We start from the raw sequence: 17,828 nt of genomic DNA on the forward strand, positions 1-17,828 counted from the left end.
GAAACTTTGTGGTGAGCTTTTTTTGTGTTCCACTTCTTGTTCTCAGTGGAACGTCTTATGAGATAACGACTTATGTGCTCATGCTGCTTTTTTTTTCTCTCTGCCCGACTGATGTGTCTCGCACCATCTTTCCTCGGACGAATTTCTTGGATTTTTGGCATGAGAGTTAAGTGAGAGTATGAGAGATGGTGGGGTTTGTGTATTACTCTGTTGCTGTGAAATCTTTTCTTGGCAAGATTTCTTCACTATGTATGTTCTTGAGTGTCTGGTGTGTCTCTTGCAAACGTCGCCTCTTAGCACCACCCCAATGCGACAATTCTCATGCCGAAAGATGTAAAATTACAAATTTTCCACACAATGAACAGGGAAATTCACGTTTTTTCCTTCCGGCTATCTCGTGCATTTTTCCTGCCATAACGAAATGGTGGGAATTAGGGACAATTTTTCATTTTGTCACTTTATATTATCATGACCAAGTCTTCGTTATTAATATCTGGGGTTTCTGGGATCGTCGTCGACACTCGCTTCTATTTGATTTACAGAAATTCTTTCACAGAAATTTAATATTACGGCAGAACAATTTTAGTTCACGACCTAACGTGTGTTTATAAAGAATTAAATTTATGAATTATTGCGATAATAAATATTATAAGAATTTGGCAGCAGTTTCTGGTTTATATGGTACTTAATACAAGAAAAATGTTTACTTCTTATTGCTTTAATGCTTTGCTTTTTGTGGATATGAATCATTTTGTGGTTAAGTAAACGTTTATGGGTTACGTTTACCAAATAAGGATTTATTAGCTTTTTGCTCTAAATTAGACAGAGAAGCTCGTTCTCATTGTTAAAGTTTCGAAGCTTTTTTTCATAAATAAATAAATGCCTCAAAATTCATTCTCTTTAACGTTTCTTTGAATTTCAACCAATTTCCAATGGCTATTGTTTACCCTAAAATTTCCAATCAAAATTTTCATAGAAATTCATTAATTATTTTATTTTATTTGACCTTTGGTTATTTTAGCAAAAGCTTGAGTATTTCTCGCCCAATCAATTAAATTGTCAATGCAAAATGAGCAAGTATTGCCGGGGTAATTGCATACCAATTTATTGATTAATAAATACCCAACTCTGTATGGGGCCTCTCTATATGTTCACCAAATCAATTATAATTACATTTCATAAACATTTACTCTCATTAAACATACACAAACATGATGCTCATACAAATAGCTGTGCCGTACAAAGCTATTCGCGCAAAATGGTCCATTGAAGTTAATTCAATAATATTAAATTTTTTATTTTACAAATTGGTTTTTTTTTGCATTCTCCAAATTTAATAAAATCAGGCAAATAAACAGAAAGTGAGTGGGAAAAATTTGTGAACAAATTGCAGCACAAACTGCCATACTCAAAATCACACTCTTCTTATCATGGAGAATCATTCAATATTAATTTTAAATCCATTTATAGAACAAAGTTGGGAAAGTTCTATAGCCTGGAAAAATGACAGAATCAATTTTCAGTTTTGCAATATGAGTTCACACCCAAGGGTAAAATGCTATTGAATATGAATGTTAATTTAATTTTCAATTCATTGAGAGAAAATGTGTATGAAAGTTCAATTTTCACCCACAGTTGGGGGACGTATTCTCGTCAAATATTATTTCAACACTATTTCTTCCTTTATGTGGGAATGATTCAATGCCACCACAGAGCTATAGTGGCAATTAAAGGACGCTGGTTAGCTTCTATTTTGAAACCCCTGACCCATTAATTTTATACTTAATTCCTTCTCAATTTGGTGCTACAGAAAAGCTTGCAAAAAAAAGCTTATTAAAGCTCTTCTCTGTCCACATCTTTACGCGTTTGAGGTCATGTGTTCGCCTTAGCACTCCTAAATTAATTCTCGCACTGCAAAAGAACTGTGGATTGTATTAAAATTTAATTAAAATTGCGATGAGTGGACGAAAAAAAAGAGTGCAGAAAACATCTGCAAAAATGCAATTTGTGGAAAACGCCAGCTAAAAGTTTCACTGTAGTTGCTGGGGCGGAAAGATGGCAAAATGTTAACATGATTGTAAAACATTGTGTTAATCATAGAACTTATTAAATTATATAGTTGGAATTTTATTGCTGAATAATTCAAAAATTATATTTAATTTTTAGAAATTGTTGGTTTTATTCATTTTTATCTGTTTTTTATTGAGCTTTTTTGTAAATGTCCTTGTCAAATTAATTATCCATGATTTTGCATTAATTCCTATTTAATCATATATTTACAAAATAGAGTTAAGGGAGTTAAATGAGAATTTTATTGACTTTTTATCAATAAAATTAACACGTTAAATTAATGTCATAATAATTTTGTTTCAATTTTATATATAAATCTGGCTATATATTCGAGGAGTTTCCAAGGAAAAAATATTTTAAAATGAAGGAAGAAGCACAATCAATCATAATCTTGATTTATGTATAATAAAAAAGCTATATTTACCGAGATTTTGATTGATTTAAATTTGCTCGTAAATCATCATTAAAAATTTATAAATCGCAAGCTCTAAATAGTTGATAAAGCTTTGCAAGCTTTGGTAGTTGAAAATCTAACAATAAGTCTTATCCGCAAGCATTAATTCCTTAACTGAATTTTCGTGCTTTTGTACTTCTGAATTGATGCCTCAATTCAAAGCTCTTAACATTTCTGTCTTTCCACTCCAAAATATTCTCACAAAAGCCAATTTCAAAGCTTATAACTCCCATCATACTTATCGACATAAGTGCGCTTTCACCCAGTCAGGGGTACAAAGTTTGAGAACCCTCGTGAAATTAGATATATAATATATACTCAAGAAATTGTTGTGTTTTGTGGCGGCATGAGAATTTCAATATTGCTGCAATAACTGCAATTTCCCCAATCAAGAGTCCTCATCTTTCCTCCGCAATCACCCCCAAATGAGGTATTGTATGGAATTTATGCTATATAGATGGTATGTCGTGTGGGAAATTGCGATTATGAGCCCTATTTAATAATCCACAATAGACGGCGAATAATGGAGGGATGGGGGGTGGGTTAAGAGTAATTTCTCGTGATATATTGATGGTGATAAAGTGTGATCTCTCCACCATAGCAATTATTTATCAATTAAGTGTTTGTTGTGATGCTACTGGAGATACATAAATACAAAAGGTATATAGCAAAAGATATGCTCTGCTGATAGAAATAGCAATATATGTACGTGGAGCGTGTGAGAGACAATGGCAAAATAATCGATTGATTAAAATGAACCACTTGTTGGCCAAGTTTTCTTGACGAATGTCTCACAGACGGTCCTAACGGAGAAGAAAATTATTCCCATGAGATAAATTAGATAAATTGCAATACATCTCTCAATGACTTTCACGCCATTGTGCACCACCGTGAAAGTCATATAAATTATATTATTTCCCCAGGACTTTATATTGTTCTTCCTTTTTTTGCACCAAGCTTTGCGATAACTCCGAGTGAGATAGTGAGAGAAGTCAAGAAGCTTTCCTGTGAAGATGGTCCTTAGGTGAATGTATCAAGAGGTGGCTGTTTGTTGTGCAGTGACCTTTTGCCTAGGGGGGTAACTATATAACATTGGGGGGAAATATGAGCGTTCTTTGCCCAATAAAGCAATCCTCGTTTGGCTGAGCAAGGTGCACGAACAATGAACAATTTGGCATTGTTCTCAAATTTTGCATTATTGGAAGATCACACAGTAACGTCTTGTGTTGAATTGCAAACACTTACAAGACAACAAAGGCATATATAGAGTTGTTTCTGTGCAATTTAATGCAACTAGAAACATGTCAGGGATTTTCTCATATTGTAGTGTTAGTTTCCATTATTTAATCATTATAAAGGGATAAGGAAATATGGATGTCTTTGGATGATTTGCTTTATCGTTTTTCCAATGGATAGAGTTTTGTCAATTACGCCTAACTCCTTTGATCTCAGAACTTGCTAAAAGTCTTGTAGGTGGTAAGAAGTTTCAAAGTGAAGTCTCAAATAAACCACAAGTCTGGGGAAAGTGTTAAAAGTAACAAAGATTAAGTCAAACATTGAGATTCTTTCTGTTTATTTCTCACTCAGTTTCTTTGTAAATTCGATTGACCTAAAAACTGGAGCTGAAAAGATGTTAAAATTTCAAATCACGTTGTATGAAATTATAGAAATACTACCCTGAACATACAATAAGCTTTACGAGGTGGGATGATGGATTTAAATTGACTCCTGAGCTTTTTTGTAGTTGGTTTAATGAATTTTTCGCCGCACAGCCACATTTATTTGAAAAAGAAAAATTTCCAATATTGATTTTATTTTTGGTTTAAGTTTTAATTCATTCTAAAAGCAGAATTTCTGAATTTTTCTGGAAAAAAATAAGTTAATAAAATCACAGATAAAATATTTATGAGTCGCTTTCATTATTTTAATACATAATTAGCTTTTGTTATGATTGTTTATCAAGGTCTTTTAAAAGCTTTGGTTATTTTAAATTAATTTTAATTTAATGAAAAGTTCATAAAAGGTTTGATATTGTAAACGAAAAGCTGGCATTATAATTTCCAACCATTGCATTGTTAAATAGAATTAAATGAAAATATAAATACGTATATCGTTTATACGCTTTGAATTAAACAAACGGTTGGACTAATGTTTATTTTCACGGGAAAAGTTGATGGAGTTTTATGTGAATTGTGTGACGAGCAGATAATATGCAGTGGATATATTTATTTCCAAATGGCTTATTTCACCCTCTATGGGGGTTTTTATACATAAATACAATTTGCTAAATGATTAGGGGGAGGGGTGGATTTTTTTCTATATGTAGGATGGATTTAAAAAGGATTTTTTACTACCTAATTTTAGGAAAAAACATTAATAAACTCTTTCTTTTTATCTAATACACTCTTTCATCTTAAACAACTATTTACAAGAGATTGTTTTTCAGTCTTTTATCACAATTATAAAAAAAAATCGAATGTGCTTTCTTATGACATTCTTGCTTTTTCTACATATTTTTTTTAAAGATTTTTTTCTCTTCATTTTGTTTGTAAGTAAGATAAGAAAGGATATGTCTGGTGTTTTGCATCGTGAAATTTTTTTTTTTGGAAGTTCTTTGCGGTGGATTTTCACCCTACGCAAATCAAATTTTATATTCTCTTTTAGACTCTAAATTAAGTTCATGGACCATCCTTGGGGCATTCATTCAAATAAATATGCTTTGAAGGTGCTTTTCTTTGTCATTCATACTTCTTGGCATCTCTCCATGGTGGTAGACATAACGCGAGAGAGAAAGAGGATCTTATTATGTTATTTATTTTTTGCTGATGCAGAAACACAATGAAAATAGGGGAAAAGTGAAAAATCGTGGGAAATTTGAGAAAAAGAAATTAGAATTTCTTAAGACTTCTTAGCATATTCAGCTTCCTTTTTTGCCTCTATGCTTTCGCGTCATATTAAAATACTCTGCGGAGGAGCTTTCTCAAGGAACACCGATTACCAACAATATGAATATTTTTTCCCATAGCTTCCACCCTACAAACACATAACATTTTCCGTGGATTTTCTTTGGCGGTGATGCTGTATTCCTTTTCTTTGGTTTCTTTGGGGTAGTGACGGGGTTGGAATGGATATGTATTATTTTAACCCTCAATAGACGTGTAGGCAGATGAAGGAGGAATGATTTTATCTCGGTGAATATCATAAGTTCTTAAAGCTATCACACATATTTGGGTTTAATACTCTTTTTTTTGGCTCACATTTTCTTTTTGCTGTTCGCCATTTCCCACTGAAATATTCATCCTCGCGGCTCAGTGTGGATTTCCGCAATGGTTTGTGTAAAATGGTGGTAAATACGGGGGAGCCACAAGGGACTTGGTCTCCTCATTGCTGCGGATTTCCGGTGTGTGTATCCCTTCATCTCAAATTGCTGGGAGATGAAGAAGAGATTATCTCCTTCCGGACTTGGATTAATTTTGATGGAAATTTTTCACCCATTTTCACTATATACCGTGCTCTTTCACATATTAAAACCTTATACATTTATACGTTTTTTTTTTCTTGTTGTTTTTGTTGCCTAAAGCTCTCTATGTACAACATATTTTATATCCTCTCACAGTACACCCTCGGTACCATCATAATATTTTTTTTTACATCACTTTATTTACACAGAGAGAGAAAATATTGAGATAGGAAATTTTTTTTTCTCATTTCTTCTGAGATTGTCCCGCAGGAAAGCTCTTTTTGGGCATGACTAGCCATAATGTTCTAATATCTTTGGAAGGGGGTTTTTCAGAGAGAATGTTTTCACACACATTGCCATTCATGTTTTCAATTTCAAAATCACTCACGCACGGTCGCACTGGACGATTTATAGCTGAGAGAGAGATGTGTGACATGTGAAAGTTAGAGACAACCACCATCGAGCTTTGGTGGGCGTGTGCTTGGTCAAATTGCAGACACTTGCTCAAGCTCAGCAGACGACCTCCCGGAATTCATTACCACATTCTTGGCAGCGTAGTCCGTGACGTAGCGATCACTGTTGCGGGGATGTACGTTGCCCATTTCATTTGAGCAACAGCACCACGTATTGCGTGCCGTGAGGATGCGCTTGAAGGCCTCACGGAACTCGGCATTGAAGATGGAGTAAATGATGGGGTTGAAGGCGGAATTTGAGTAGCCGAGCCACGAGAGAATTTTGAAGGTTTGCCCGCCGATGCAGGTTTTGCAGAATGCCGCAACGATGTTGACACAGAAGAAGGGGACCCAGCAGATGAGGAAGACACCCATGATGACACCCACTGTTATGGCAGCCTTGTGGTCCGACACGTGGTACGGCGATGAGGTGTGCAGCTGTCGAATCTTAAGTTTCTTCTGCGCCTTTGGACGCCGGATGCTGCGATAGCGCTTCTCTGCAATTTCCCCGGGCCGTGTGACGGCTCGTATTGATTTGACATGCTTCTGAGCATAGCAATATAGCCTATTTGGAATGAAAGAAAATTGAGAAGGAAATTGAAATATTTTTTCTTTATCCTTAACTTTTCTTTGAGACATTTATGATCATAAAGACTGATAAATGCCATTACTTGGGGAATAAGATTCAGATTTCAAATTTGTTTGGGGTGGCCACGACTGAGATCGCTTCCAATCCACTGCAGCTAAAGCAAGCTTATTGTGGGTTGGGGAATAAGAGATGGTTAAATAATTATGGAAACTTTCTTTCTGAGAGCATGATTCTAATTTATATTTGTCTAATGAGGTTTCAAACAAATTTTTAATTTTTTGCTTCCAAATTGACTCGAAAATCTCCCTTAAAATTCCTTGAGTTCCAAAAATTTTATTTCCATTCCTTAAAACGGTTGAAATAACTTTAATTACGAACCTACTCTAAAACATTTTCTATATTCAACAAACTTTTTTTTTCTTGCTAAATTATCAAACAAATTTTGCAATAATATTTTAATTCCCATTAAATAATTCTTTCAATTCAGTGAATTTTAGCATTAATTAAATTGGTAATGAGCTGTAATGAGTTCCTGGAAAAGTAAATTAGCAACGAATGAATGGCGTAAAGGGCGCAATATGCTGTAAGTTTTAAATAATTCAACCAATTTTTTTAAACCAATTTAATCAGATTTGTTTCACTTCATCGGCATTTTGGTGCTATTTACATTTATTTTTTAATTATTGTAAATTTGTTTACCTCTGTAATGTAGAAAGTTCTCTCAATAATTCTCAGAGACTCTCTTCTGACACAAAGTTTTTATAACTTTTTAATGACCAAAAAATTAATCAAATTATCACTGATTTAATTGATTGATTTTTTTCAATTTAAATATTTATAAAGAAATGTTAATATGTATTTTATGTTGTCCCAATATTAATTTTATCATAATTGCAATTAGGGTAGACTTTGTCGCAAATTGGCGTGATTCAAATGGTTAAAATAGCATCAAATGAAAACATTTTTAATAATTAATCGATAAAAATAACGTCGTCACCCTTAAAGCTATTTTCTATATAGTTCAACATATATTATACAGCGTTATTTCTTTGGTGCTTATGTATCTCTTAGAACATTTGCAATAAAAAATCATGGTGTAACATTATAGATAGGAGGGTGCACTTTAAAGTGCATCAACCACTTGAGCATGGCTATAAGCGAGGGCAGACGGAGAATGGGATGATGTGGGGCAGTTATAGCTCTGAATTTTTCTTAATTTTCTTTTCAAGGGTGAAAAAATACGAAATTCTTTGAAGTTGCGGCAGAAGTTTTTATTTATTTATTTTTTATAAATTCTTCCTCCGTTTAATCGAATTACAGAAAATTCGTCCTAATTGGGTAAGAGAGGGTAGGTAACTTTTTTTCCCTGCGTTCCTGGACAAGTGTTTATGAGGGTTTTCGGTCTGGGTAATGAATGAAAGAAGCGAAATAAAAAGTTGATGAGATTAAATTTAGGTTGGAATTCTTTTGAATCTTTTTCCATCAGGTCTTTTTTCTTAAGATTCCCACTGAGAAAAAAAATGTTTCATTTTCTTTTCTATAGAAAAGAAATTGTATTGGGTGCAATGAATGAGGCATGGAGGTATTCTGGTTCAACTTTGAATATATAGGACTTGTGTAAAAATAAATAAATTTGTAAAAAGGGGGTTTGTAGGCAAAATGTATTGTGCCGTGCGGTGGAAAATGTTTTGCGGTGTAAAATCCATCGGACAGGAGAGCGACGTGAGAATCGATAAACCATAAAATGGGCTTGTTTGTTGGGTGGAGCGGGCGGGGGGTGGTTGTGGTGGGGTTTTGTGTCTCACCTGCAGTAAATTCCAATCATAACGATGCAAGGTACATAGAAGCTGATACAACTGGAGACCACAGCGTAGGTTGGTGTGAGATCCAGTGCACATGTTGGATACTTCTTGCCATTGTCATCATCCGGTATGTTGGGTCGATGCAGATTGAAGGAGATGGGTACAAAGGACACGAGCCCGGCAAGTAGCCAAATGGCCACAATTGTACCCACAGCCACTCGTCGGGTAACCCATCGTCCATACCTGCCGAGAACACAATTTCATTTGACAACAACTTTCATTTTCTACCCCCCCTATTAAAGCAAAATGATCCACCAAATGTTTCAAGTGAGCGATTGAAAATTAGATTGTTTTTCATATCAAAAATACCTTTACATCACACAGTGTTGTACCTAATATGTCCCATGTGGTGGAATTTGTTGATGTGGAAAAGTGCACACAGGAAGAAGTCTCAAGGGAAATGCAAATGCATTTTTAATTCACCAACTTCACCGGTGAATTTAAATGAATTTTCCAAGATCAATTTTTCACTCATGACTTTCTCCTACACATGACTCCATCGGGCATGAAATGCATTAAATTCTCATGAGAAAGCTTTAAGGGATGATCTTTTAACGGGTTCTCTGAACTCTTAACTTCAAGGAGTTTCTTACTTATTTCTTGAAAAGAATTTTATTCTATTGGATTTGTTAGTTTATTTTGGGTTTAAACTTTTAAGGATTGGAATTTTTACGGTTGAAGATATATTTTTTGAGATTTTGAATTCTTGCGTTTTTCATTATTTTCTGAGCCTATGAGTCGTTTAGGGTGTATTTTTATGGCTTTAATAGGTATAAAACTTATTGAAACATTAATATCTGATATATTTTTTTTTATTTGAGAAGAAAATAATCCAAAATGGTCCTTAAAGGATTAAGCAGAGAATTAAAGCAACTTTACATAAAAAGCTGTTTTATGTCGTCTAATCACCTAACTTTCTGCTCCTAATTTCATGCATTATCACGTTACTTTTCTTCAATTTAATTAACCGTAAGCTTTTGTTCGTCTGCCCAACTATATGTAACCAATAAAACAATAAAACATTAAAGTTAAACAAAACAATAATTTAAAACAATTTAAATTCAAAACTGAATTTCCCTTAAAATGTCGGCAGTTAGAGAGCTTTTCAATTGTAGAATGAGCCCTGTTGGGGTATTGTGGTCTAAATACGTAACATTGTTGCGGTTTTACGCATAGAGGCACAACATGGTAAAATGCATTTCCCAGTATTTGTATCAGAACCAATTTGAAAACTAAAAATATGCAAATACAACAAGAAAATCATGAAAAATTCAATGGAATTTTCCATTTTGTTAATGCTATAATGATTTTCAATCGTCAACCCGTGTGGGATATTAAAAGAGGAATTCGTATATAAAGTTTTAAAGAAATTTTTGGAATTGATTAAAGGTAAAAGTTCTGAGATACAAAGACTTGTAACGATGTTAAGTGCACAAAATCTGTGAAATGTTGTAAAATGTATGTAGTTTGTATACACAGAATTAACATCAAAGACGAAAAGCATGAAAATCTCATACGATTTTCTCCCCTTGGTGCCATGAAAATCATTGCAATTCCACACAGAATTCAATAAAATGAAATGGTTGTGTGAATACTTTCGAGTGAACAAAGCAAATAGCCCTCCTCGGAGAGTGTTGATGCGTTTGGTCTCACAGTGAAAACGGTTTACAAATCTCACTCACTGTGTGAAAGCATATTTCGCACCGTGTGGCAAGCATTCATTTACTCACCTGAGAGACGGACAGGTGTTTGTTTTTTTACCAGCTAAATCTCAAGGGTGGCAGAAAAAAGGGAAAAAGCTGTGAGTGGAAATCATTGGTACAGGAGTGCACACAGCACCCAAATGTGCTATAATATTGAATTGGACTAGGGGGCGGTGTGGTGGAGAAAAAAAAGACGGAGATGGGGTCATTTTGGTGTCTGTGTGTAGTAGCAAAAAAAAAGTTCAGGGCGGCAAACCCAATCCCACGCGCTGAAATATACAAGGGGTGGTTTGTTCATATGGTGATGCAAAGTCATCAATACGAGGCACAATTTCCTTTTCGGACAGTATGTTTTAAATCCCACTCCCCCCCTCAAATCCATGGCACCCTTTCCGGGCACATGAGTTTTCCATTTGAAAATATTTTCTATTATGTAGAAAAATTCCAAACATGCGAAAATATATTTTTCCCCAAAATCCCATTTTTCTATTTCAGTGATAATCAGGCCAGTGTTTTCAACTCATTTTTTTCTCTCTACATACAAAGTGGCTCTCACAAGCCACCCATACATATCTATCTATCTAGGATGAGTTATCAATTTGACGCAGTGAAGTGTAAAATGTTAATATTCATACATAGAATTGAATTTCAGAGTTGATGGGAAAAATACGTTAATTTTTTTCCACACGACAGCATCAAACACCTGTACTCGGAATTTTTTTTTTGGAAAAAAGCGAAGGCGTGAGGAAAATTTGCAGAAATTCTCACCTCACGGAATCAGACTACGCATTATATATTCGTATGTATATTTTTCCTAACGGGGATAATCCAATTCCACTGATTTATTATCATCTCTCATATTTCCATTCGCGCTCTCTCAAATATATGTAGGTATCATAGAAATATATATTATATTAAAGAATTAAAGATATGAATGTGGGTGATTTCAAATGTAATGCTTACATATATCCGCAGGGAAAATGGATGTTCTGCGGAAAAAAAGAGTTCAGGGAAAAACCACGAAAAAAAAATCCATTAAATCATCGAGATTCTGCACTCAAATTTCCCAGGAAAAATCCCATTCATGATCTTTGACTCTTCCGGGGTCGTTTTTTCCCCAGTCACAATTTGCATTATGCCGGGGGAGTTAAAATATGAGACAGAAAAGACACAAGAATAGACCTCCCAGGTGTGCTATCACTTCTGGTGCAAGACAAACAATGTTATAATGCAACTTTTGTGGCTCGATGGGAAAACAAAGACTTTGCTTTTCCAAAAACTTTTCAATAACTTTCAACGAGAGCGAAAACAACATCTCCATTCTCACGTCTACAGTTTCTTTTTTCATCATGTTGATAAAACTTGAATATAGTTTCATAAAACTGCAAAGTAGTGCAATATGAGGAGTTTTTTTTTAATAATAAATTTTTGAAGAGATGATTTTTAGGAAGAGAGATTTATTTTTTTATGATATTAAACTTTCAGCTTATACTATGAGTCATTATAGGGTGGATACATAAAGTTTTCAAGGAAAAATCAAAATTCAGGGTTTTTTTTTAAATCCTCGTCTAAACTAATATTTACTCAAACCTCATGGCAAAAGCTTTTCTTAAAACTTTTTAAGATAGAATTTTTAAAGAAAATTTTGTAAATCCCGTCTTAATTCTATTCTTGGAATAAGATATCACCCACTTTCAATACGTTTCTTTATAAAGAAATAAAAATTCTGAGAACTTTTAAAAATATCATATTTTAATTTTAGAAATTCTGGTAGAGTGTTAACTGTCGCTATCAACATAAATATCAAAACATCTTTTTCCATGTGACCGAAAATATCTTCCTGAAGATTGAATTCCATTGACAGGATCACTTTACAATCTCCATCTCATCCACCCACCCTGCTCGCTTCTATCAAAAAGCTCCACGATAAATATATATTGAGAGAGAGAAACCGAAGCCAATCAATAACTGAGAAAGAGAGGGAAAGAGCGTTTCATTTCATTACATTCCTTGTCAGAGAATTTATGATTTATGGATTTGATGCTTCCAAACAGGAAAGCATATGATGCTCCGGAGCTTTTCCTTTTAACGAAATGATACGTGAGCGATATATACCTTTACACATAGAGCGTGTGGTGTGGGAGTTACTGCGACAGACACTTCCTTATGTTCTTCAACATCTCCCTCTTCTCCCGGGTCAAATGCAATTGTCCTGATTACCATCTTCTCTGGGTTTCAAATTGATTTCACACACAGAAATTGTAGAAAAATATGCGATATGATAATTTCTTCGCATGACGGGAGTTTTTCCTGAATTTTTCACGGACCCAAGGGACACGCAATTTCGCAGGGGAAAGAAAATTCATGTGGCATAACGTTTGTGCCTTTTTCTTCATTTGTCACACCATATTTTGGCGCGGTTTGTCCCTTCATGTGACATTCATTGGGCAATAAATCAAAATCAAGACGGAAATTAGTGTATTTAATGACATTAATTAACATATTAGAGTCGTTTGTATATATGAATTTTCCAGTATATGGCATATATTTCGCCCTCTTCCATGCTATCGCTCGCGCCCTATAATTTGCTTTACAAGGACCTCCCAACATTTTGACGAGTGATGAACCAATTGACCAACAATATCTCACTTCCGTGCTGTGATTAATTGTAAAATGTCAGTGTCACACTCTGACCTCATCTCTCATGCGATCACACCAGAGTGTTATGTAGTGCATGGGAGGAAAATCTTCTCCGTCAGTTTTCCTCTGCATGCTTTCCCTGAGGATAAGAAATTACTATGTACTTAGTTTTAAGCCAAAGAAAAGAGGAAGTGTGAAAGACAACATTTTAAGCATTTGCCCGCAGTATAATAATTTTCACATAAATCTTTACACATTGTTTCCAGCTTTTCCTCCCATGACTTTAGTACGTCTCCTTCATAAATAGAATGAATACTCAATTTAAAAAAAAAAACTTCCCCTCATAGCAATATTTTTCCAACGAGATAATCTCCAAGAAGTGGCTGTTGGTGAGGTACGTCAAATGAAGAAAAATTTAAAGCTTAGCCATCCCCACGAAGTAAAAAAAATATATTTACTTTTTTTTACTACAACTTCGCTCTAAGCTCTATTTAATGTGCAAGTTAAGGAGCAGCAAAAAATGTGCTTCAGCATAAAATAATACACACTAAACTTGCAGATGGAAAACAAGGCAGGAGATTCTCCTTACAGTTTTGTGGGGGAAGTAAAATTAAACTTGACGTAGGGAAAGCCCCTTCGAAATAAAAGATAAAAAAAAGGAACGAAAGGTGATGATGGAAGTTTCTCTCTTCCTTTCCTTTTCAATTTTAAGACCATCTTTGTGGTTGAATTTACAAATGAATACTGATAAAGTTGTGCTACGGGATTTTTCGAGGGTGCGCTAGGAGTGTGTTCTAAATTGAAAAATAAATTCTTGTTAAGGGAAACTTTGTCCCACTGTTTGTTTCTCACTCGCATTTCCCCTGAGTTGGTTGGTTGGGTTTCTGCCAAACAAGGTGCAAAGTTTTTTACCATAAGATGTACTTTCTTTTGTGGGGGGAAATTAATTATGATAAGTTTGGAATTTCTTGTCTACATTGTGTAAAAAAATGTCAGATAAATTAATTGAAGTTTGAACAACAATAGAACTGTATAGGGGTGGTGTTTCCCATTAGGGGAGAGAGGGGGAAAATAGTCATTTGAGGATTTAGGAAAAGCTCCAAAGATTTTATTTTCCAGAGATATATAGAGCAAAGTGGGTTGAGAAAAAGTTGTAGATCGGAAATTTTCCTAACGAGCTTTTCCAAAATCCTCGAGAGATTTTTTTGCACTGATCTCCCCTACTATCTCGCAATATTTATTCTAAAGCTTCTAGTACTACTTTCTACTACATACTCTTGAGCTTTTTTAGACTTATAATAAAAGATTTATTATTGTAATAAAAATTTAAAGATTTGCTTCTTTTGATAATTTCTTTACGATTTTGCAGGTAAATTGAAAGTTTTTACTTAAAGCTTTAAAGAATGTAGATAATTCCACCACCCGTACACCGGGTACACCAAAGCAATTGAGCTTTCCCCTCTTGTTCTAAAGTAGCTGGATTTTTTCGTGGAAAAATTGAAGGCAAATATGTACATACGTACTGACGATAAATTTACTTGTCATTCACCTAATAAAAAGATCTTCCACCCAGAATGACTCCACAAATCCCCCCAAAAAGGAGCTCGCACTCCCCTATGTGAAAAGAGCCCTCTCTGTAAGTTGAATTTTTCATCTTAAGAACGGCGTGTAAGTTTCAAAAAGGGGATTTTGGTGAGTGCCTTCTGGGGCCCTTACTCGGGGTGGGAATTTTGTGATATTGTGGAAATTTGTGTAAATTATTCCTCACTTTGTCAGATCATCAGATAGAATATTAAATTGATGTCACACTTCAGCACTCAAGTTCCACTTGAGTGTTGATCTTTTGTGTGGTGCAAATGAGAGATTTGTCTCTTGGCTCTCGCACACACAATTGAACCAATTTATTGTGTGTGCCATGCTTGGTGCGTGAGAACGGAAAATCCCCAGAGGGCTTTGGAAAAAAGCTCGAGTAGGGTAGAATGTATGTAGGTAACGAAGTTGCGGCGATATTTTCGCTTTTGTCATCCACAGCAGTGACGTTGACGATGACGAGAGAGGGGTCGTATAGTCAGATAAGGGGTATGGGGTGACAAACACTGTGATCGAATTAATTTTAATCGCTCACTTCCTGATTGGCGTCACGGAGACGGGGCGAGACTTACCTGAGAGGATCCTTTATGTGAATGTATCGATCCAGCGAAATGGCACATAGATTTAAAATGGAGGCAGTCGAGCACATCACATCGAAGGCAACCCAAGTGTCACAAAATTGGGCACCAAAAACCCAATAACCTAAAGGGAAGAAGATACAAATAGCAAGTGAATATATGTATATAGGTCGGACGACGAGTACTTTGCCATGAAGAGCGTCTCGATGGATAAAAAAAGCCCACCCACGGGCAATTCATCACCCGTGACTGAGCGCATAAAAATGAAAGGTGGTGAGAGATGCATTTAAGGTTCGTGGGGTTGGTGCTGCTATTAAATTCATTCACATCAACATGAATTTGATGCGCCTTTCCGTACTATACCACCTGACTCTCACAGACTGTGGGGGTGGATGTGAAGGCGCTGTGTGACGCCTGAGTGTGTCATCTGGGATGGAAGATCCATCCCTCACTCTGCAGAAACTTTGAGGGTGTGTACAAGATAAAATCTGAGATTGAATGGAGCTAGAATATGAGAAAATGTGTTAGCGACTCTACAATTTGAATAAAGATGACATCGTTTGTATGACCAAAAAATCCATTTTCCCCCAGACACTCAATTTTGGATAAACTCAGGCACTTATTGAGTGTGATGATGGTTTGAGTATGTCCGCTGTTTGAATTTTTAAATCTTCAAGAAAGGATTTTCAATGTATAATTATATTATTCTATCCTCGTTGTGTTTTGATAAATTAGATTCCTTCTTGCTTAAGGATTTTATACCTGATGAAAGTGACAAGAATGACTGCTTCATATTTTATTTAAAAATTGAATAAATCCCAAATTTACTAAAATGTGTTCTGGCATATTACCATCACCTTTTCCGTAAGAGGACACGTCCGTGTAGGAAACTCACAGAGTGCTAAACATAATGCTGAGTTATCCTATGCGGATGTCTCATAATCACATTCATAACATTATGCTGGAAAATGGGATTTTAATATGCCATCTTGTAGCACAGAGATTGTGCCGTTGAGGCGACGTGTATGAATTCAAAAAGGATTTTTGGCCCGAGAAAAGGGCAAGAGATAAACCAAAAGTATGAGAAGTCTCCTTGTGAGGTGGTGTGTATACTACACGCAGAAATAGCTCCAGGTCCATTTTCATACCTCAGCTATACATCTTTTGCGCGGGAAATTCTCTGAATATACAATCGCCTTCAACCGCAGCACATCGATCTCACCACCCCCCACGGAAAGACGTAGAGATAAGGAAACAGCCCCTCTGTTGAGGGTAAAAACTTACCTAATAAATCGTTCACCCCCGCAAAGGTCATAACTAGTGATGCGACAAATAGATCGGCTATGGCTAAAGAGGCTAAAAATAAATTTCCGATTCGTCGTAAGCTCCGTTCTGTATAAATGGCGATACACACTAAAATGTTGCCAGCAACCGACAAAAAAATAAGTAGCGATAAAAAAACACCTGAAAAAAAAGAGAAAGAAAATGGTGTTTAAAAGCTTCGGCCATGGGGAAGCACGCGGAATGTATATGGAGAAAGGGAGAGCTTAACGGAAAAAAATACACGTGTGAGTGTCAATTGTTTGCAAAGGGACTTTTATTGCCTCCCGGAAGACCCTCTGCCCCCACACCTTCCCTGCTCGTCTCATTTGCAGACTCCCCGTGCTTTTACTTTCTAGCATTTTGCGACGAACACACAAAAGTTAATGAGACACAGACTCCTGTCGTTCGCAGTGAAAGTGAAAAGAAGACCAGTGAGGGTGCAGGAAAGGGGCTATCTATGCTGTGGTGTGTATATGTATGTAGATAGTAGGGAGACAGGTACCTGTGTGCGGGAGCTTTTTCATAGGCACACAAAGACCAATTAATTAATTGCATGAAAATGAAAGGAAATGGAAACAGAGGCAACTCACCAACAAGTAAAATTGATAACAATGTCACAGCGTCTGGCTCTTCCTCAACATCCTCCGGATGCTCCACGATTTTTGGCCAGGTGGTATCATTAAAATTTGACGTTACCTGTAACAGGAGAGAGGAAAAAAGAGACGTCACACTTTTTTTTGTCAAGGGTGCCGACAAGGCCTTTTCTTTCCGTGACTTTTAATTGATTTTCGTCCCCTAGAATACCGCTGTGTGTGCCTCATTGAAATTCCATGTTGAATTTTAGGGGTTTGTCATTCGTTTAATTATAGTACATTTTTTTTTTGCTTCTTAAGTATACTTTGTTTTATGTACAAAGTAAATATTTCATGGCCAGACTTTTGCTACTTTTGGTTTGCAAGTTTGTGTTAAGAACTAAAAGCTCCAACAAAATTAGATAGATGAAAATGAATGAGAAAGTTTATTATGCTTCTTAGCTATTAGAGGACTTTTGCAACTTTGCATGCTTAAGAGTTGTTGATATTTTAATAACTTATAAACTTTCTATTT

General features: G+C 35.5%; 1 protein-coding gene across 1 annotated transcript in view; it reads right to left on the minus strand.

Moving 5' to 3' along the window:
- Positions 1-231: 231 nt before the first annotated feature.
- The window catches only part of LOC129787443 (dopamine receptor 1), a 39,172-nt gene continuing 21,575 nt past the window's right edge, over positions 232-17,828 (minus strand). The window contains exons 2-6 of the mRNA XM_055823021.1: positions 17,312-17,417; positions 16,683-16,862; positions 15,393-15,522; positions 8,831-9,070; positions 232-7,001 (exon numbers count right to left, since the gene is read on the minus strand). Of these exons, the coding sequence (XP_055678996.1) occupies positions 6,470-7,001; positions 8,831-9,070; positions 15,393-15,522; positions 16,683-16,862; positions 17,312-17,417 (1,188 nt within the window). The 3' untranslated portion in view covers positions 232-6,469. The remainder of the gene's footprint in view (positions 7,002-8,830; positions 9,071-15,392; positions 15,523-16,682; positions 16,863-17,311; positions 17,418-17,828) is intronic.

Source organism: Lutzomyia longipalpis, chromosome 1, assembly GCF_024334085.1.
Source record: "Lutzomyia longipalpis isolate SR_M1_2022 chromosome 1, ASM2433408v1".
Lineage (NCBI taxonomy): Eukaryota > Metazoa > Arthropoda > Insecta > Diptera > Psychodidae > Lutzomyia > Lutzomyia longipalpis.